This window comes from Micrasema longulum, unplaced genomic scaffold (genome assembly GCF_059751315.1).
Source record: "Micrasema longulum isolate JH-2025_06_02 unplaced genomic scaffold, ASM5975131v1 h1tg000739l, whole genome shotgun sequence".
NCBI classification, from domain to species: Eukaryota; Metazoa; Arthropoda; class Insecta; order Trichoptera; family Brachycentridae; genus Micrasema; species Micrasema longulum.
Window position 1 is genome coordinate 584,342 of NW_028277933.1, and position 23,230 is coordinate 607,571.

The window sequence follows — 23,230 nt, forward strand, 5'->3', positions numbered from 1 at the left end:
TTTACCTGCTGTTTAATTAAAAAAGATGCCGGTGGGGCATCTGACTTTTGAAAAGACAACGGTAAGGAATGGCATAAAGAAGGCTGGGAAACACTGGTCTATTGCTATCGAAATTCAACCGGGAAGTGTCACAACACACTACCGCATTCCTTCCGCGCGTCTTGAACGGAGATCCCTTCTATGCATTGTACAAGTTAGTTTGTTATATTGGAGACGCCAGTTTTGCTGAAATCTACTATAATACGTACCAAGTACCTAACCGGCGGCCGCGGAGACGCGACTCCGGCTGCTCCGGATCTCGTCCTAGACCGCCACGGCCGTCACGACCGTCACGACCGGTCATGCAAAACTTGTTTTTTTTTTTACAAGTAATTATTGTCAAACGGAAAGACAACTTTTGAATCATTCGAGTATATCACAACACAACTCACGTGGAAAAATTTAACCTACAAAATATAATATATATATCATCAACATCGTAAGCGTTCTACGTCTACGTACACCTTATCGAAGCGTCGGGAGCTGGGACGTCATCGCGACCTACTGCGCCGCCTCGCCTGCGTCCCCCGTAGTTGTATCTACTCCGAGAGACAACTTTCTGTCTGCTACTAACAAATACAACCAGACGAAAATAAAAAATGAAGAAAAATTGCACACCGGCAACATACATAGGTTGTATCTACTGTTCCAGCAAGATGCGTTCTAATCGAGAATTAGATATTTGCACATGCAAGCCACGAAAGTTTGAAAGTTGAAAGTTGAAAGGTAGAGTGGAGTGATCGGGCTTACGAATGCTTGCATAAAAATCTACAAGACTGTAAATGTACAAAAATATATTAAGTGCCAAAATTATTATAAATTCCACTTTTAATTGGGAAAGAACAGATAAAAGCAATTTGTAATAAGCTAGGAGTTTGCCTGCTTAACATGTTCCACCTTAAATCATACCTACCATACTCCGTGCTGAGTCTAGTTTACTTGGGGCTAGTTGAGCCAATAATTCAAAATGGGGCCTAAGTTTCAAGCCTTATACCGAGAGGGCCTTGAAACTACAAGTAAAAATTTTAAAAACCATTGTACCTGTAAAAATAAATATTGAGGCAAAAGGCAATGATAAAGTATTATTTGACTATTTGCCTATTGTCAGTGTCAGTATAAGATAGTGACAGATCATTTCCTCGACTGCAGTTTTGAATTCAAAGTAAACCACCAACCAGATCGTGAACCGGCAAGTATCGGCACAGCAGCTGACGGTGCCACGACAGAAAAACTACTATGGAGATAGAACAATAGTGAGTGTACTACCAAAACTGTTTAAATACCAAGTGAAAATCGAGAGGAAAAAAACTTAAATACATTTAAAAAAACCTTAAAAAACTTATTAAAAAGAACAAGCGAATCTTAAGTGTGCACACAAATATTTTCTACGTTTTTTATTAAACGCTGTACCTACGAGTACCTTTAAAAAAATGTAATTTAATCCGCAGACAAGCCTAGGCTTTGCGAGAACAACATTACAATTTATGTATGCTATTTTACTGTTAAGATAAATAAATAATAAAAATATTAAAAAACAAGCTTTTGTTACAGACTAAAAAATAACATCTTCCCAGATTTTAAGTATTGGTTGCGAATTATGTGGGCATGCATTGTTCAAATTATTGTCATAACTTCAACGTCCTTTGTGCCCACAACATCTGTTCACTTAGTATCTTTTGATCATCCGCCACAAAGGGACCTCGTGTAGTGAATCGCGCGTTTATTTTGTTGAATGTGTGCCGCATCATAGACTTTGTTTCCACCGACCACCAGTGTTCAGCTCCAGATTGAGTGACTGTCCTAGTGGTGGTGCCGCTCGCAATTGACCAGTCGGACCACCGCAATTCCATCAAGAACGAACCAGGTTAGTGGCATCCATTCCTAACCCATCTCATTCGTTGGGGTTGTTACCGATTGACACTGCATACCGCATATTGAGGATATTAACTTATTCCATTAAAATTGAAATATAATCCACTCCGCTAAATAATATCGTAGAAGCCCTAGGGCTTCGGCCCCCGCAATTTCTCGCCCCGCATTCGAGTAGGAATTCGTTTTCCCACCAAGTATATTATGCATTCTCGTCGAATGCAACCCCGGTGATGGATGAAAAAAACATTTACGCTCCTAACTTTTCTCTAGTTAATATATTGAAGAATTTAATAGCTACGAATATGCTAATGGCAAAAATCTACGTATCACTGAAAACTACACGTAAATCGTTCTAATAGTTATTCAGTCTATCGAGGACACACATACGAACATTGCCTTTTATTCATATTTTTTAATTTTGAATTTTTTTTTTTTTTAATTTTTGTTTATTAAGAAAAATATAGATTGCCATACTAAATATCTCTCTCAGTTAAAATCGATTACAAACGTAATCATTCTCATTTACTATTATACTTTTTTGTATGTAAAAAAACGTCACAAAACTGTCTATTATAATAGTTACTTAATATATACGTATAACTATTTTATTGGTATAATTTATTGTACTATGGAAAGAAATAACAACGCTGTTATAATGTTTACAAACAATCGAAAAAATCGTGTAATTATCGGAAATAATACCCGTGCCTCGGCGCTTGGTGGCGAGTGGCGAGTGGCGAGTGGCGACCGTGTGCGTCGTGAAGTTACTCGCAGTTTTGATTGTTTTCTCTAGAAATTTCCAACATTTACTCTTTGATTTTTGAAAAAGTTTGTTTTTATAAAATAGTGAGGTTTGATGTTAAATATATGTAAAAGAAAACATTGAATACATTACAATATTCAAAGTGTTGCACAGCGTTAAGACTTTTTTTTCTGTGTGTAAAAATTCCTAGAACTGCTTGAAGATGTTGCCACATGTTTCGTTTACAGCATGGCTAGTGCTTTCAGAATACACAAATATAAATCGTATACATAAATTTGTTAAAGACATTATTATTATTATTATAATGTATAACTTATACAGCGCCATTTTTGTAATATGATACCCCGAGGACGCTTTACAAAGTGCTTCTATAGATAAATAATTTTGTTTAAAGCTTTTAAATTTGTAATTTAATTAAAACAGTTTATTTTGTTACCACATGCTACGGATTTATTCAAATGATTTAGATAATAAGTGCGTTTTTTTCTGGAACATCACTTCACTCTCACAGCTTCGCACCTCTGCTGAGAGAGGATTCCATCCCATAAGGCCTGCGACCGCAAATGCGCATTCATTGAATTTAGTGCGCTGTTTGCGTAGAGGTAAAATAACTTTTACTCTCGCCGTAGACGTAGCTGATCCTTTGACTAACTTCGATGAGGCTCGCAACCCGTCAAGTCGTTCCTCCCGTAGGGGCGCACAGAAGAGGAAAATGCAAGAATTCAGAATTGCGACATGGAATATAGGGGGACGTATGGGTGAAAAAATAAGCGAATTGTGTGATGTGATGAAGAAGCAATGCAAAAAAATGTACACAACATAATAAAAAAAACAAAAATAAAGCCAAATCAGTTTGCCACATAAATACAATTATAAAAATCTAGTTCAGTTAGATATTAATACATAGAAGCGCATGTGTGCGAGTTTTTGTGTGTTAGGATGCGCGGGTAAGTGACTGATGTGTAGTTTTGGTAGGTATGTGAAAATGTGTGTGAGTGTATATGAGGATGGGTTTATGGACAGGGTGAGTGTGTGTTTGATATGAGCGAATAGAAACACATTAAATTTATAATGTAAAAACATTTTTTTTTTCATAAAATAGTTTTTTTAATTCTTGTTTTAAAAGTGAGTTAACTGCAGTTAAATATGTTTATGTTATTGAAAAATACATTACAATTACGCGCCAAGCTAATCAAAGGAGAGTTTTGTGCATAGTTGGTGCGAACTGTAGGCACATGGAAAAGATATATAATATGTACAACGGAAAGTTGGAAAAAGGAAGCGGTTTGATGGAACACGGTGACGCCCTGGTCCTTTGGTCTGGAGTCCCAGATACAGACAGAGCCTGCCAGGGTGTTGCCGCGTTTCTGTCGCTCAGAATGATAGAGTGTATGAAAGAGTATGTCCTTATAAGTTCTTGACTTATGTTTGTCAGATTTAAGATGGATTAACAGGAATTATTTTAATAATAGGATATGAACCTGTGAATTCTGACTGCGAATCTGAGAAAGATAAGTGCTGGACAAGTGTGATGGACGTGATGAATGTAAAAAAAAATAGTGAGAGAGTAATACTTGTGGGAGATTTGAATGGATAGATGGGAACTCGAAGAGACTGGATGGAGTCGGCCCTAGGTATGTTCGGGGATGGAAGGCAGAATGATAATGGAAGAAAGCTGCTAGAGGTATGTCTGGAATGGAACCTTTTTGTGTCAAATACGTACTTTGATCATAATAAAAACCACCAGTATATGTGAGAGAGAGGCAACGAAAGGTCTATTATCGATTATGTAGTCATCGACTCTAGATTAAAACCTGTAACAGTTGATACGTGTGTATATAGAGGAGCCAAGATGGAAACTCATAACTTCTTGGTAGTATCAAAAATAATATTGTTCCAAGGATGGCGGTCCAAAACCCGTGAGATACAGGCTCCTTCTAGAGTCAAAGTTTAAAAAATTCAAAATGATGACATGAAAGATAAATTTGAAAGCGCTGATAATCGTAGACTGATAGAGGAGTGTGGAGAAAGTATGAGCATTGATGATATGTGGGATTGTTTGAAAAAAAAGTATGTTTGAATCAGCAACGGAAGTAAACGATGTGGTAAAACAAGGAAGAAAGAAAGGTGATGCATGATGGGATGATGAAATAAAAAAGGTCGTTCGAGAAAAGAAGAAATCGTGGTTATACTTATTAACAGTAAGTCAAACGGATACCGCATATAAAAGTGTATTTATTAATTGGAAATAGAGAGTAAAACAGGGTGTGTGAAGAAAGAAATGACTGAAAGTGAGGGAATAAAAATGTAAAAAAATTTAAAAGAAAACATTAAAATATTCCAGAAAGCGGTTAAATATTCCCAAAAAAGTAAAAATAGCGGATTTATGACAGCTTCAAAAGGAAAATATGAAAAAATGGTGACAAACGATAATGGAATAAAAACGAGATAGAAGGAATACTTCAAGAAGGTGGATGAAACACATACAGGAAATATAAGCACTGCTCAAGTAAACATGAATACAGATGATGATGCTGCTAAGTATCTTTATACGTATAATTCATCTGTACCGTACTCCCCCCAAACGGCTTAACCGATTTAGTGCGGTTTTCAGATAAATGATCTTTGCGCTGTGAGTGTTCGTACATAATAAAATCTTCAATCGAATTTGCAAAAAAGAAGTTAGGTGCATAAATGTTTTATTCGTAGATATACCAGGGTTGCATTCGAGGAGAATGCATTTGCAAAAAAATGAGAAGAAATTGTTTTTTTGTGTAAAAAAAAGTTTTGATATACCATCAAAAGCTTTTTTAAAAGTCAATAAAATACCTAAGCACTTTTTACCATTGTCGAGACTTTTATAAATGATCGAAGTTAATTTAGCTAAAGCATCTTGTGTGCTTGTATTTTCTTTAAAACCATACTGATTTGAATTAAGTAAATTGTTTTTCTGAAAGAAATTTGCAAATAGTTTTTTAACAGATTTTTCAAAAAATTGTTTTTTTTTGTTTCGTTTGCTGAACCAGTTAATGGCAGGCAAGCCAATGTTCGGGCAGGACATCGTCTGTCGGATCCGCTAGTTGAATATACATATGTAATGGGAAAGCACAAGGTTATGATAACATTGCCACAGAGTTTGCAAAGGCGGGCGGAGAACTAATTTTTGTATGGCTTAACCACCTATGTTAAGAGGAGGAATACGATCCCCTGATTGGAGAAGAGCTGTTGTTATGCCTCTACTACGAGGGAAAAGGCTCCAGGGTGGATTGCGGAAACTATAGAGCTATCAGCCTTTGGAGCACTGTTGGTAAGATATATGGCAGAATACTGGCTGAGAGAGTAAGAAAAGTGACTAAAGATAGAGTCTGGGATATACAAAATGGATTTATAAATGGAAGGGGATGTATGGATCAAATATTTGTTTTGCGAATGTTGATGGATGCAGAAAACGAGGAAGATCGAGAAAGATATGGCACGAGCAAGTCCATCAAATACTTGAAGATGGACATGTCAAGTGTAGGAATAATCGGCGTGCGTGCATGAGAAGACGAATGAATGCAAAGACAGAGTGCTATGGCGTTCTATCCTCTCTGCCTACCCCTACGGATTTTATTAAGTGTTTATCCTCCGAGAATATTTCAATATTTAAGTTATGATTATATATATGAGTTAAGAAGGATTATTTCCTAGCAAATGGAAGGAAGCAAATATTGTACCGATTCATAAAAGTGGGGATAAAAATTGCATTGAAAATTATCGCCCAATTTCCATACTTCCAGTATTTAGTAAAATGTTCGAAAAAATTGTTTATGATCAGGTCTATACTCATTTGTCACGTAACTTTCCCGAACAGCAGCACGGGTTTTTTAGAAAACGATCAACAACAACTAATCTAGCAGTATTCACTCAATACATTTTCTCTCAATTTGAAAATAAAACTCAAGTAGATGCTATATACACTGACTATGCGAAAGCCTTTGATAAAGTAAACCATCTTACCCTTCTATTAAAGATCGAACATCTGGGTATTCACGGAGATCTTTTGCGATGGTTTACTTCTTATTTGACAAATCGCTGTCAATCTGTTGTAATAGGTGGCTTCTGTTCAAACTTTTCTTCTATACCATCAGGAGTGCCCCAAGGTTCACACCTCGGGCCACTCCTTTCCAATGTCTATATTTATGATGTCAGTCAATGTTTCAAATTTGCACAGTTCAGTCTTTTTGCCGATGATATGAAAGTATACTTACCTATTAATAATGATCAAGACAGTATAAATCTTCAAGAAGACCTGAATAGATTAAACACATATTGCATTAAAAACAGATTGTCTATTAACATTAAAAAGTGTCAGCAAATTTCTTTTTACCGCATTCGTTCTAAAAAAATTAATTATTCGTATAAAATCAATGAGTTAACTATAAATTCTTCTACGGAAGTCCGTGACCTTGGTGTTGTACTTAATAGTAAACTTACATTTAACAAACATACAGAAAATACTGTAGAAAAAACTTACAAAATGTTAGGGTTTGTCATACGATCAACCAAACCTTTCACAAGAACTGACGCATTAAGAAAACTTTTTTTTTCATATGTACGTAGTGTCCTCGAGTTTGGTTCGCCGATTTGGAATCCCCAATATAATACGTACAAAAATCGTATTGAACATTTTCAAAATTATTTTCTTAGACAATTAGATTTCAGAAATAATGTTTCATTCTCAAGTAGGACTGAGTCAGCTAATTTTCACAAAGTTCAAAATCTCGCAACTCGGCGTACCATGTTGGATATGAGCTTTCTATACAAAATTGTTAATAACGTAATTGATAGCCCAGAAATTGTTAGAGGCATTTCATATCGAGTCCCTGTCCGTAGAACTCGTCAATCTGTACTCTTCGACATTCCTAACTCAATGACTAATTATTTAAAAAATAGCACTCTACGAAGAATACAGATTACCTATAATGACAGTTTTAGTGACATCGACATACTACATTGTAAATACCATATTTTTATCAGATCAGTTAAAGACATTTTAAATTTATCTCCTGCTTGACTTTTGACTTTTAATTTGATTCTTAATTTTGTCTTTCAATTTTAACTTTTTAATTTTAATTCTTAATTTTAACTTTTAATTTAAACTTTTCATTTTAATTTTAACTTTTACTTTTAATTTTAATCATTTGATTTCAACTCTCAATTTATACTTACCTACATCTACTACCTGCATCGAATAATTTATTGTTAGTTGTGATTTTTTTAACATTAGTGTGAAATCTGTAATTGGTCTTACTTTTTAAAATTGTTAATTTGTTCCTTGTTTTATATAAAGACTGTATGATTTCATTAATAAATAAATAAATAAATAAATGATTACCTGTACTACAATATTTTTCAGCCACAGGCGCGGTTAATTTTTTTTTTTGGGTAAACAAACAGTATGTACACAAATATTGACAATTTATTAAAAATAAGGACACTCATGCACACACCAAAAAAATTGTTTAATAAAATAAATGTAAAAGATAAGAAATGAAAAATATGTGAAATATAATAATAAAGTTTATTAAATATCTGCTTCATTCAATATTTCTATGATTTTCGACCTAAATTTGAATACATTGCCATTAAAAATATCAGCCTCGGTAAATCTATTGTTATATTGGTCGCTTATTCTAGGTATTGTAGATTGTTTCAAATAGTTTGTTGACGCATTATTTGTGTAAAACAGACAATTTTGTCTTGTCGGTCTAGATGGCACACGGAAGGGAAATATTTCAAGTAGATTTGGAGAATCAATTTTATTATTTATTAATTTGTATAAAAAATAACTGGTCTAACATTATTCTTCGTTTTTTAAGAGAGTTTGTTCCGTGGTGCTGCATACTTTCAGCACAGTTAGAAAAGTTATGGTTTGACCGGTAGTCGAGTCGACCTGTGTAAAAAATGTTTGTTTGACCCTTTCTTGTCTATTAATACTAACATCATAGTAAAGTGACCAAAAAGGAGTACAGTATTCTAGCTGGGGACGAACAAATGTTTTATAAAGTTTTTTTACATGTATCTGCATGTTTAAATGGTTTCGATACCCGCATGATAAGTCCGACCATTTTATATGTTTTTTCAGGACTGATTCAATATGAATATTAAACATTAGTTTCGTATCAATAATAACACCTAAGTCGCAAATTTGACTATCTGTTATAGAGATAGGGATGTTATTGAAAGAGTAAAGAAAGCTGATCGTAACGTGTTGAATTCAACGTTTCGCAATGCCAACAGTATGAATGGTATAAATGAAGAATGAAAATATTAATGGTTTAAAAATTGTCAGTCTTAATATTGTAAGAAGCATAAAAAAAATATATAATCTTCAAATTTTTCTTGATGGCATTACAGAACCAATTGATTGTCTTATGTTGAGCGAGTGCCGGATTCACAACTGCCTTACGATTCAAAAAAATAAAAAACTATAACATGCTCTTCACAAGACAAAATACTCGGCAAAATGATGGTGTCACGCTGTTGATAAGAAAATCTTTGTCTGATTCCGTAGAAGAAATAAAAATACCTAACGTCAATTGCCTTAAGGCGGTACTCGATGATGTACTCGGTGATCTTGGCAGTCAGTATGTTGATAGGTCGTCATGTATTCAGAATATCACGCCATTCGTCCGCAATTTATCGGTAATATTTGAATCCATTAAAGAATATGATTGCATATTGGCCGGATACCTAAATAGAAATATTCTGAATAGAAATATTCAAACATATTAATAAATATCTAGTCTCCTGGCAGAAAACAGCATAATTATAATAATAATAATAACATTCTTTATACACTGTGGCTTTGCATCATTTTAGAACAATTTAATAGTAATACTTTCAAAATTCCTCTCAAACATAACCATAATACACGCTTCATGTATAATGATGGTTTGGTAGTACCAAAAGTATGTAATATGGTTATAGAACTCTCAAATAATTGGTACCTAGCATTTTTAATTTACTTCCGAAAGAACTTAAATTGAACACACAATGTAACAAGAACAAAATTATAGAGAGTGACTACTCGATCAAAAGTTTATGTATAAATAGAGATGTAAGCCAGGTAGTATAACATTGGTAGTTTATTGTAAGAAACGTATTCTACCTTAGAATACGGTTACGGTAGTTTTCGGTAGTTATGGTAGAAAACGTTTTGCTTAATAAAATGGATGTATAATCACTTGATTGGTAATATTTTATTTCAAAGCCTGATTTATAACTTTGGTATTATATAGTAAAAAAGTATTTTACCGTACAATACGGTAGTTTTGGTAGAAAACGTTTTTCACTTGCATTACTTATGTTATAATCACTTGATTAGTAATATTTTATTATCTATATCTATATGGCAACATGGCGTGATGTACACTTAATTGGAAGACTGGGAAAGACAGCCCGATGACTGTATAGTCCTATACAGGACCAGCACAGTCGGCCACATTTCATACACTTCCAGGTTGTGGGGGGGGGGGGGGGGGCTTCAGTAGGTAGCTGCCTTCCTCGCAGTCTTTTAAGCCTCTGACTTTCCAGCTAGAGGTCGTCGTGTGCCGCTTTTCCCTCCTTTACGGCTCCTCTCCACACATCTCTATCCCTGGCGAGATCTTCCCAATGATCAGCGTCAATGCAAAAAGTCTTCATGTCGCGTTTACAGACATTATTAAATTGCAATCGCTGACCACCGTGGGATCGTTTAGCATCACAAAGCTCTCCATACATAGGATATTTCGGTATTCGGCCATCCTCCATTCGATTCACATGACCGAGCCATCGCAGGCGTCTTTATTTTAAGATCGCCATTACCGCCAGACACTGTTGAACCGAGGTAACAAAACTTTGAACAGAACTATAGTATTTGACCATCAACTTTGATTTCTAGCCTCTGATCTGTGTCTTGTTATAAAACAACAGTTTTTTTCAAGCTTATTTCCATAGAAATTTTTTTACACGCTGTTGAAAACAGATCCATCAAAAATTGTAGATCTTCCTCAGAGTGCGCAATAAAAGCAGCATTATCCGCAAATAGCAAATCTTTGATGAGTATCTGTCTTCTTTAAGTGATGGCTTTTAGCCTAGCGATGTTGTATAGCCTTCCATCTGATCTAGTGTGGAGGTACACCCCGGTTTCACAATCTTTAAATGCTGAGTGAAGCAGCACCGAAAAATAAATCCCAAAAAGTGTAGTTGCCAGCACACATACTCGTCTCACTCCACATTCCACTTTGAAAGCGGTTGACCCTTTACACTCAAATTGAACAGTACAATTCGTATTTTCATGGAATGAAAGTAATATTTTAAGAAGTTTCGGCACTTTTCCTGAAGTTGCCGAAAAACAAATACCATATCCGTAGTTGACCTTTTTCTTCTGGATCCACACTGACTTTCGGGGTATATCCTTTCTGCCAATTTTTGAACTCGTCTATGAAACACTTTGGCAAATATTTTACCCGTGATGCTCAGCAAGGAGATACCTCTATAATTATTACAGTCACCTCTGCCTCCCTTGTTTTTGTATAATGATATAATGTTCGCATCTCTCATGTCTTGTGGAACACAACCATTGTTCCAAGACGGTAAAGTAGGGGTAACAGAGACTGGTCTTTCAGTATCTCAGCGGGTATACCATCCACGCCAGGAGCTTTTTGCTGTTTCATAATAGCCTGTTTAAGTTCTGTAGTGTGAAGTGATGGAATCACATCCGGCTCATCCATAATTTCTAATGCATCAACGGAATATAAAGCAGATGATAATATTGGAATCAGTAACTCATCTCTATTAGTAATTTTACAACGATCTAATTGTTTATTTTGGTCCAATATTATATCTCCCTGTATCGTTTTTGGAGGCGCAGTTTTTTGACAACAGGTCCAATTGCTCTTTTTATGCCTTCATACATAGCAAAAGAGTTCCCAGTATCCGCCGCATTTTGGATGTCGTTACACAGCGTATTCCAATATTTATTTGCACACCGCCTAATTTCTCTTTGTGCATTTGCCCTTGCATTTTTCGAACATTTTTTATTTCGATCAAAAGGAAATGCTTTAAAATTAATTACGGCATCGCTTTTCGCTTCGATCATTGGATTTAATTCTACTGCACAATCTGCGTACCAATCTTTATTTTGGTTATTTGCAGTACCAAAAGCAAAAGCTAGCTGCCTTATGAATTGACTCACTAAAATATTTAATATTTTTTACCTAAAAAACAAACTACCAAAACTACGGTAGGAAACGGTAGACTACCGGTATACTACCGAGCGATTTGGTAGACTACGGTATTTTTACAACTCTATGTATGAATAGTAGCTTATGTGTAAATATTTGAATTTTTCGTGTATTTTCTTGTATTAAAAAAAAAAAACATTCGTGAATAAGTACATGTATATTCTGATCTTTCCGGCTGTTAATTCTATTGATTAATTCATTGTTTTTATAAATATAGATAATATTATATGAGTTAGTATAAAGTATAAATATAAATCTCTACCAACAAGCTACAGAAAGTGGCTTGGTGGGATTTTAGTTTTAGGAAAAACACGAAAATTTAAATGTTTAAACTGTAAAAATGTATAATTATTTTAATAAAACTAAAAGCATAATATACAATGTGATAAAAACAAATATAAATAAATATTCATTCTTAAATAAAACAAAGGTATACACAGTTAAATGTCGGACTTATTGCCACTAGAAATTTCTTACAGTGTGACCAAAAAAACAAACAAAAAATACAATAATGAAAATAAGTTTTAAAAATTTAGAAATAGTAAAGTTAATAAATAAAAAGTTAAGAAAATACAAACAGTATTTTTTTATATAAGTTTGACAGCGCGTTCCGTATGTATACGCGTTGACAGTTATTACACTACATAAGAAGCGAAAGAGACTGCCAACTTTGTAAAACGTTGTCCCTGTCGCACCAGTCCGGTGTAGAATATTTAATGCTATACTGAGAGAGAGCGCTTTACCGAACGATTTAGGTTGCATGTGTAATGTGTATTCTTATAGCATATGTATTTCAACCCAAGCTTTAAACGACGAGTTGTGACAGAAGAAAATGAGTCCGATTTACTTAGAAGAGTAAATAGAAGTCGAATTTCATTCAATCATCATTCATTCAATATAGGGTTGAATCATAAAACAACATAGAGCGGATTTATTAACAATGATTTAAAATAATTATTTTATTTATCAATCGGCAGGTAGAAACAGTATCAATCATTTTTAGGCTATTAATATTATAAAACAAATGAAAACAATAAAATATTAAATTAAATTTAATTAAAATTTATAATAAAAAAAAAATTTAAAAAAAAATATTTCGAATACAAACAGACATACAGGTTAAATGAATAAAAATAAAAACGATAAAAAATGTATACATAGTAGGGCTTACCATTTTGTATGCCTTGTTAATTATTGTTTCTATATGACTATTGTAATTTAATTTTGAGTCCAAAACAATTCTTAAGTTACCAATTTCGTTTGCTTCTTAAATAATATTTTCATTTATCATATAGTCATATTTAATTTCATTTTTATATCGAGTGAAAGATATTTTGTAACATTTTGAAACATTGATATGAAGTTTGTTTTCAATACAACATCATTCCCTTTCCGCACCTAATGGTGCATAGGGCACTGCATTGATACACCAATCGTAGCGTATCTTGATCATTTTTATTACACGAAGGTAAGACGATCAGTCGTTCGCTTCAGGAGCTAGTCCAGAGACTATGAAATATTATGTTGTGAAAAAACTCTTTTAAATAATTATTTCTTATCAACCATGTCGGGAATCGAACCCGAGACTTCTTGCATGGTAGGCAAACATATAATACATACGAGTATAAGTCTTGTTGTAACTTTGAACCTAACTTTAAGGTATTTTTTTTTTATCGTCAGCATAACAAAGGTAATGGGCATTAATGCATAATTAAATATCGTTAATATAGGCAATAAATAAAAGTGGCCCAAGGTGTGATCCCTGTGGCAAACCAGACGGAATGGAGATGAAATCAAATTGTTATCGTTCAGCCATAATACTAATAAGTATACATGTTCTTATCCGGATTATTTTTATTGATATAAACATAAAATTACGCGTCAAGACGCAAGCGTTTGTTTTCGCTGCACACGACACACCACGTGACATGATGCTTAGAATTTATGTTGACGCGTCGCGACGTAGCCACCGATCCCGACGCCACCGCCGACGCCAACGTATTTATACGGCACGGACAGTAAAGCTAGGGTTTCCTAGGACAGCGGTGCCCGTATTTTAACAGCAGTAGTAAACGGTGATGCGGTGGACAGCCGTCGCAACGGTGACTAGAGTGTGGTTTCCTAGTAAAACGGTGTTTTCAACACCATTTAACACCGTTTTCCTAGAAAACCACTCACTAGTCGACGTTACGACGGCTGTCCACCGCATCGCCGTTCACTACGGCCGTTAAGATACGGGCACCGCTGTATTAGGAAACACTAGCTTAATGCTCTCTCTTCTCTTCAACAGAAACCCGCCGACGAGGCATTATTTTTTCATTGTAACATTACCATATCCGATTCTTTCTTATCCAGTTCCGGTTCTGAGGAGACGGCGAGCCCCGCGCGGGAGGAGGAGAGCGCGAGTAAGGGGGACGAGGAGGGCTGGCCGTGGCGAGGGGCGGAGGCCCTGGCCCTGCTCAGCTGCTGTCTCGGGCCTGCGGGCTTCTGTCGCTTCGGCCTCCTAGCGCTGCACTTCGGCAGCAACTTCGTGCTGCAGTGGCTGCTGCTGTCCCTGCTGCTGGGTGCGCCGTTGCTAGCCCTGGGGGCCGCGCTGGGTGCCGCGCTGCGCGCCGGCCCCCTGGGCGCGTGGCGCGTGGCTCCCGTGCTGCGCGGCGTGGGCGCGGCGCTGCTGCTGGCGCAGGCGCAGGCCGCCGCCGCCGCCGCGCTGCCTCTGGCCTGGCTGCTGGCCTACCTCCGCGACTCCTTCGTGCCGGCGCACGGCCGCTACCGCTGGGCGGACGGCGGTGGCGCGCCCAACGGCTCGGCGCCGGCGCCGCTGTCCGCGCTCGTGGGCCGTTACTGGTCCTCTGTGGTACTGCAGGCGGGGGAGGACCCCGCGGACCCCGCGGACCCCGGCCTGGGCGCGCTGCATTTCCAACCGACCTTTCACCTGGCGCTGGTGTGGGCGGGAGCCGCCCTCATGGTGGTCGGTGGCATTCGATCGTACGGGAAGGTTAGATTGTTATTTTGTTTCTTTATTCAATATGAATCATCACTTAAAAAATTCAAAAAACTGTTTTTTTTCAGTGCCGAAATGACTCTCAGAACTGTTCGATGGTTGAGGTTCAAATAATTGTTCAGTTTCAACACGAAAATTATCTGTCATGCTGGAAGTCTGCACTGATTCTCATTGATTCTTATCTGGAAGCCGAATTGTGATGTCACACTCCGAAGACGAGTTCTGGGTTAGGATATTCAAAATTCTCCCTGGCTTTTGTGCCTGTTTTGATCGTTTAATAATTTTGTTGCTAACTTGTCTCCTTAGCAACACTGAGAATGCCTCTATTGCATCTTTGAATTTATCGTCCGTCTTACGCTTTATTTTCGGCATGGCTCAAGATCTAAAAAAATGTATGATTGGGTAAATCATTTGTGTTTGATAATTTAAAATAATATCATTAAATAAACAAAACACACATAAATCACCATGAAGAGAACACTAAACCTATGAAGAGAACGTTCTCTTCATAGGATTGCGGCGTGTTCTCTTCATGGAATTAGGCCTTATTTTCGAAAAACATTGAAATTATCGAGATGGATTTAATATTATTGAATATAACCTTACCACATAAAGACTATATAATCACGTTACACTACAGGTAAACCCTTTTTACTCCACGCTTACTATTAAAATTTCAGCAGATGGGGAAAATTTGCAGTTTATTTTTTTTACTTCGCGTGTAAAACTCTCTCGTCCACTGTCCGAAGCACACTGAATGGACATGTGGCTAACTTAACGCGCGATGTCGTCACCGTGGGGTGTCGCTAGGTTTATTACAATCGTTGCAAATGCAACTGTTCTCTTCATGGGCCGTTCTCTTCATGGTGGTTCTCCCCTAAGTATTCACTATATAAAATTGCTATTAAGAAATGGATAGTGGAGGTGGGTTGCGCTTGCGCACGGATCTATGAGTGGATCAAGCCAAATAGGTGAAAAATTGTTTCCTGATTATGAAATTTTGTGAATAGTGGACAAAAAATAAATATTTGTACGATCCAGGTGGCGGGGGTGATGACCGTTCTCCCATTACTGGGGCTGGCCGCCGTAGTAACGCGTCTGCTGGCGCTGGACTCCGACATCCTGAGTGCCTCCCTGCCGCGGGTCTCTTGGCCCGACTTCTTCATAGACAGCAAGGTATTTTATTTATTTATTTAAATCTTAAAGTAGGGCACACATATCATACATATTGTTATGTGTGTTCTAATAATAACATTGCAAATATATTTAATTTATAAATACAAACATATGTCTTGACTATTATTTTAAATTTTGATATGTTTTTTTCTTCATAAATGTTTTTTTCCATTTCGTAATACTTTTTAATTGCTTTAAATAAAATAGAATTTTGTGACTTTGCCTTTTTCCTAAATGGAAGTCTAATTTTGTTCTTTTCTCTAGTATTGTGATCGTGTTCATGCTGGTTCCGATCAATTTTTTTCCAAAATTCTCTTTTTTTATTAGAGTTTATAATTTTATGAACAAATATCATTGTATTGTAAAATATTCTTTGTTTATATGTTAATAATTTCATTTCATTTACCATCGACTTTACCCTCGTGTATCTGTTTTTTTTCAAAATGATTCTAAAGGCTTTATTTTGTAATACAGTTAGTTTATCTATGTTTTCTTTGTTTGATAAAAATAAAATGCTACTACAGTAGTTGACGTGTGGTTCAATAATTGCTTTGTAAATAGTTTTGCAAGAGTCCTTATCAATAAATCTTCTGATCCTTCCCGAAATTGATATTTTTTTCAATCTTATTTATTACCATCTTAGCGTTTTGGTGAAATGTAAGTTTTGAATCCAACATTACACCTAAATATTTAATTTCAGTGACTTCATTAAGTTTTTCATTTTCTATTACAATTGATGGTGTGATTTCTATTATTTTGTTTCCTATATTCATATATTTAGTTTTGTTAACATTTAATTTTAATTTATTAATTTTTAGCCACAGTGATACATTATTAAGATCATGATTTAGTCTGTCCATAATTGTTTTATAATTTTCTCCCGATATATATATTGGTATTGTAGCGACACTTACGTCGGCAAGGCCGGGGGCGGAAAATGCCCCCCTTGCTGTTCCTAACACTAGCGATAAACGAGAATATTGCTATTCGAATTTATTTATTAAAAATAAGAGAAGGTTGGCGTCCCTCGAGGTAATCCGGACCATTTCTGTTTTAAGTTATATTACTATATTAATATTATAAGACAGGCGCCGTGGTGCGGTCGGTTAGACGGCCAACTGTGAAACTGGCGTCGCGGGTTCGATTCCCGCCAGAAAAACAGTTGCAAGAAAAAATATCCAAGAAAGATTTTTTCTCAATTTGTCCGAGTGTTGTGGTGTATTTTTCATTACCACCTTCCATATATCCTCTATCCCACCCGCTGACAAGCCTCTGAATAGAGGTTTAGCGGGTTATTCCTTTAAAAAAAAATCTACCATACATAGTAGATCAATTATTAAATATGGCGCTCTTTGCGGATGATGAGTCTTTAATATTTAAAGTAAATAGCAAAGCCAAAGATCTTTCCGAACTAAAGGACACTCTTTTAGAAGTACAGAAGGTTTAATGCGAAGAAAACTAAATGCATTGAATTTTCTTTATTTAATGTAAGAAATATTGGCTCAGTTCAGGAACTGACGCCATGACGTCGCGCCGTGCCATCAGGAAGATTAGACAAATAACAAGCTACCGCGAAGATAGTCAATTTCAGCTATTTTCGCAGTATTGCGAATTGTGATATTTTGGTATGGGGCCCAGCTGCTGATATTGAAACTGTTAATATTATTATATTATGTAACATGTATGCATAAAAACATAAATACATATCTCTCTTTCCCAAAGATAATAACAAACGCAATACTGAAAATAAGAATAAATTGATATCTATTTAGGCCAGTGTAGACCGAGTGAGGTTAGCGAATCATTTTTAGGGTACCGTAAAAACAGTCATTATCAGACAATGCCTTAAATATGACAGATCACTTGCACACAGCGCTATATTGGAATGCCATGTTGAAATCATTCCATAAAAGGCATAAACCTAACACAGCACCGATTACATACACAACACAATAATACTCGTATGTATGTTACAATTTTCTGCACAGGACGAGAATGTGCATACGAGCATGTAATACGACATTTTATTTGTGCTAATGAATGCGAAAATAAACCGCTACTGTCGAATTGGAGTTATTATTATGGGCGATGCGTTATTGACACGATGTTTCATACAGAGCTGGTCAGCTGCATCCCAGGAGACGTTTCTTACGTGGGGAGTGGTGATGCCGACGGCGTGGGCTGTGTGCGGGGCGCAAGCGGGGCGCAGGGGTCGGCCCTCGCTGCTGCCCGCGTTGCTGGGGACTCCGCTATTCCTCGTGTTGGCCGCCCTCCTGGGAGGGGCCTGTCGCCGCGTGCTCTGGCAACACGGATATTTTTACACCGCTATAGGACCAGGTATTATTACTTCTTACATGGTTATATGCGCCAAAGAATGTTTAAGTTACCCGGGGATATCTCAGAAATATATATTTTTAGTGCTAATTTCGATTAGCACCAAAAATCCTCGTTGCAGTTTATTAGAAAAATAATACAATTACAAACAAAATCCTACATTACAAACAATGTAATTATTGCGAGGCTTCTGTCGGCGGTCTGTCAAACTAAGGACTAAAGTTGAGTTTTCGCTTTTTAATATATACATATATTTATTAACAAATTATTAGATATATTTATTAACGAACATTTGGACAAACTCAAATATTGTAGATATATTTATGTTCTCGTAAAAAAAATGATATTGTTTATATGATATTTACGATTTTCTTTTCTTTTTTTAGTGTTTACTTAAATATGTTTTTACAATATCAGTTCATGTTTCTATCACAATTGTCTATCTCATTCAGATATTAATTTTCAAAATTTCCATTTACAAATTATATAGCTTCTTTAAAATTTCAAAACCTTGATTCATTAGCACACAGAAAAGATATTTTCGATCAGATCCTGCTTTACAAAATTGTAATTAATAAATTTGATTCCCAAACCAATTCACCTACTTGCTTACCGCGTCCCCTCCAGACCAACTAGACTCTCTGATATTATCTATATTCGTAACACTAAAACTAATCATCGGAAATATTAATATAGGCTTGATTCAGAATAACAGAGAATATACGTTTTGTCTCTTTTCTTGCTCTTAATCATTAAATCAAATGCAATTTTTCACTCCTACTTTCCTTCAATCATCCTTCACCACTCCTCGTCAATTTCCTTCTTTTCCTTCCCACTATCTCCTCGTTTAGTCTATATTTCTTTTATTTTAATGTATAGTATATTTATTATTTATATAGTTTAAAATTTAAACCGTCGTCTCCTCGCTTTATTGCAGTATAATTTAGTGAATTCATATAATTGGATAGCAGGCCCCTACTATGTATACAATTTTTATAGTTTTTATTTATATTAATTTAACCTGTACACCTGTTTGTATTCGAAGTAAATAAATAAATTCGGTTGTCAGATTCAAACAAACTAAAAATAATAACTGAAAAAAAGCTATTTTAACATTTCTTAACATTTCTCTAAAAAAATATCCTCTTCATACTTTAATATTTTTTTTTTTATAAAAACCTTTATTAACATAAATAAACATTACATTCAGTAAATGGAACACTTAAAAATGGAACACTTAAGGTTGAACTTGCCAAAAAAGAGTCTGGCTCTTGTGTTTGTACAATAAATAAAAAATTAAACAATTGTAAAAATTTAACACTAATAAAAAAATAAATAAACACAAAATTTATAAATTTATAAACACAGGCACATATTAAACACATATGTTTATTTTCAAAATACAGTTGATGTTAATTATGTCAAGAAGCTTTTCTTTAATTTATCCTTAAATTTTCCGTAATTTATTTCTTGACGTAGATTTTGTGGTAAATTATTGAAAAGCTTCCGTCCTATGTAAGTATAAATGATGTTTGGGCGTGGTAGTTTTAATTCTCTGTAGAGCGAGGCATCCTGTTCTTAACCTTCCCGTTATACGGTCCGATGGGAGGCTCTCCTTATGCACCTGGAGCATACAACACTTTCCGTAGATATCCTCCACTCTTAAAACATTAAATTCTTTGAACAGTTCAGTAGTTGAGAACAAGGATGGTTTATATAGTATTATTTTATTGATTTTTTCTGTAGAACTATTTCTGTAAACATATTTACAGCATACATATTTTCGTTGTCTGAGAGTAAAAATATTTATTAATTTATTTTATTTATAGTTGTGTACACAGTGGTTGTATTAGTATAATATTATACAAAAAAACAAAAACCCAACACAGCACCAATGAGGAAGTTTAGTGCTACGGGGAATTGGACATAAAATATGTTTACTTACAAGTATTTGAGTATATTTTGTTTTTTAGTTCTACACGACAAAATCAGAGCAATCGTATGGCGAAGCTTCTCGATAATGTATGAAAAAATGTATACTAATGGTTTTACTAAAAATAAATTACCTCCCAACGTCACAAGTTTATGTGACGACGTGTTTGCTATAGCCAACAAATTATAGCATTGTAATGTTGTTGTGGCAACTACGGGTGATCATGATTGCAACCGGCGATAGATTTCCGGTTTTTGAGGTGGTCAGGTTTTTCGAAGATTATTTTATTTATTTAAATATATAATACAGCACTATTGCCAATTGCAACGTACATTAATGATATAATTTGGTAACGATAAAAACATGATAAAAAAAGCACAATAGATTAACGTCCATAAAAACAACAGTAAAAATAGACGAATAAGTCACTAATACACATTATGGTACATAGTTAGAAAGGAAGAGTCTGAAACTGGTAATCCCAGCATGGAAAAGATCCACCTCTCTCAGTAGGCTGTTCAACAGACCAATCATTCTCCCCACAGGCATCATCAACGGTAAATTTGTCCTGCATTCTGGAAGAACAAAAGGTCTGTGTTGCCTAGCTCTTAAATAGGTGCGAGCACAAAAAATTCTATGTACCGAGGTACATAGAATTTTTTGCGCTCCGAGTGTTTATTTATTTTTACATAAACGGTATATATTGCCTTTAACATATGTTGAACAAAAATATGAAGAAAAAAAAACATTTATAAATACAAAACAAAAAAATACAAAATTGCATAACTATAACAATAGTAACAATTAGGTAAATACACATAAGCAACCAAAAATATTAACGAAATAAATACATAAATATGAAAAAACAAAAAAAGGAAAAACATTTTTAAATATAAAGAAAAGTTTAAGAATAATATTGCGAGAGAAAAAAAGAAATCAGACTCGTTTTATAACTATCAATTCCAGAACCGAATATATCAGCCTTGTCCTCATACTGATTGCCATATCTATGGAGCCTAGGAATAGGCGAGTGCATGTGATAGTTGGTCTTAGAACTTGTAGAACAAAAAGGAGATCTGTGGCGGGTATGTCGACCAGGTACACGGAAACACACTAACTCCAGCAAATCAGGACAGTTGATGAATTGATCACTTTATAAAGTAATATTATGTCAGTTAGGATTCTTCTATCAGAAAGTCTTAAAAGATTTGCTGAAGATAACAATTGATTGATTATAAAGCAGCTGGAATATGAAGTTTAAAATTAATATATTTTAGAAATTTCTTCTGGACGCGCTCGAGTGAATTAGAATGCGATAATGCGATAATGAGGCGACCAGCGACCAGACTGGAGAAATATATTCTAAACGACTTCTAACCAGGGAGCAATAAAGAGACTTGATTGGTGTGATACTTTTAAATTTGTTTGTAACCCTACAAATAAATCCCAACATACTTAGATCTTTATTTGAAATCTTGTCCATATGTTTGATAAATGTAAGTTTACCATCAAAAATTACGCCAAGATCCCTAATGAAATCACCTCTTTCAATTGTTGCGTAGTTCAACAAATAGTTAAAAATTAAAGGTTTATTACTTTTAGAAAAGGGAAAACCTGGCATTTATCTATATTGAGAAAAATATTATTTTTATTGCACCACTCGTGAATTCTGTTAAGATTCATCTGCAGGGTATTGCAATCATTAGTATTATTTACAACTCTATAAAGTTTGAGGTCGTCGGCAAAAAGTAAATATTTTACATCACTAAAAATTTCAACAATATCATTTACATAAAATAAAAATAAAATAGGTCCCAAGTGTGATCCTTGGGGTACGCCGCTTGTTGCTAAAAAAACTATGGGTAATATGGGAATTTATTTTGACTGCTATTTTTCTATTGTATAAGTAACTAATAAACCATTTTAAGAGTTCATCACGTATTCTCAGTCAACCAAGTTTTTGCAACAAGTTAGAAAGCCAAACTTTGTCAAAGTCTTTACTGAAGTCGGTGTATATAGCATCAACCTGGTGCATCTTATGAAGTACATTAGCAGTAAAATTCTCGTATAAAATGAGATTGGTGACTGTTTAAGAACCAGTAATAAACCCACGTTGCTCAGGAGCAATTTTAAAGTAAATAATAAACAAGTTTTAAAGGTATAATTAAGTTATCAAGTACAAGTTTTTCAAACAACTTAGGGAAGGTGGACTGGATACAAATAGGTCTGTAGATGGATATTTCATCTTTACTACCATTTTTAAATATAGGTGTTATGTGGCTATATTTCCATGTATCAGGAAATATGCCAGTAGTTAAAGACTTATTGAACAAAATTTTAATAGGATGAGCTAATATGTATATGAATATAATTTATAATGTAGACTGCAGGAATACCACCAGGGTCAGCAGACTTACGTTTATCCAACGATTTTACAAACTTAATAATTTTATCATCAGAAATAGTTAATTTAAGCAGGCCAATAAGCTCAGTTAATTTATTTTTCATTGTGTTATTTAAAGTTACGGCATCATCATAAACATTGGAGAAAAATTAAGCGAACATATTAACTGTATCTTGCATATTATTAGACCTATTATTTCCAAATCTCATAGATTTAGGAATACCGGTATCGCTATTGTCTAGGGTTTTAGCATATCTCCAGAAATACTTCAGATCAGTCAGAATATTATCTTCGATATTTTTTATACATTGTGACATATTAATAATGTTTTTTTACAATCCTTCCTAATCTTATTGAATTCAATATAATCAGTTATTGGTCTGGTTTTTTTATATTGCTTATGCATAATTTTTTTGGAGATTATTAAATCAATCGAATC

At 35.0% G+C, this 23,230-nt stretch overlaps 1 protein-coding gene across 1 annotated transcript in view; it reads left to right on the top strand.

Moving 5' to 3' along the window:
• The window catches only part of LOC148279293 (sodium-dependent transporter bedraggled-like), a 61,110-nt gene that overhangs the window by 19,231 nt on the left and 18,649 nt on the right, over positions 1–23,230 (top strand). The window contains exons 3-5 of the mRNA XM_088230184.1: positions 14,299–14,938; positions 15,986–16,120; positions 18,238–18,457. Coding sequence (XP_088086310.1) covers positions 14,299–14,938; positions 15,986–16,120; positions 18,238–18,457 — 995 coding nt within the window. The remainder of the gene's footprint in view (positions 1–14,298; positions 14,939–15,985; positions 16,121–18,237; positions 18,458–23,230) is intronic.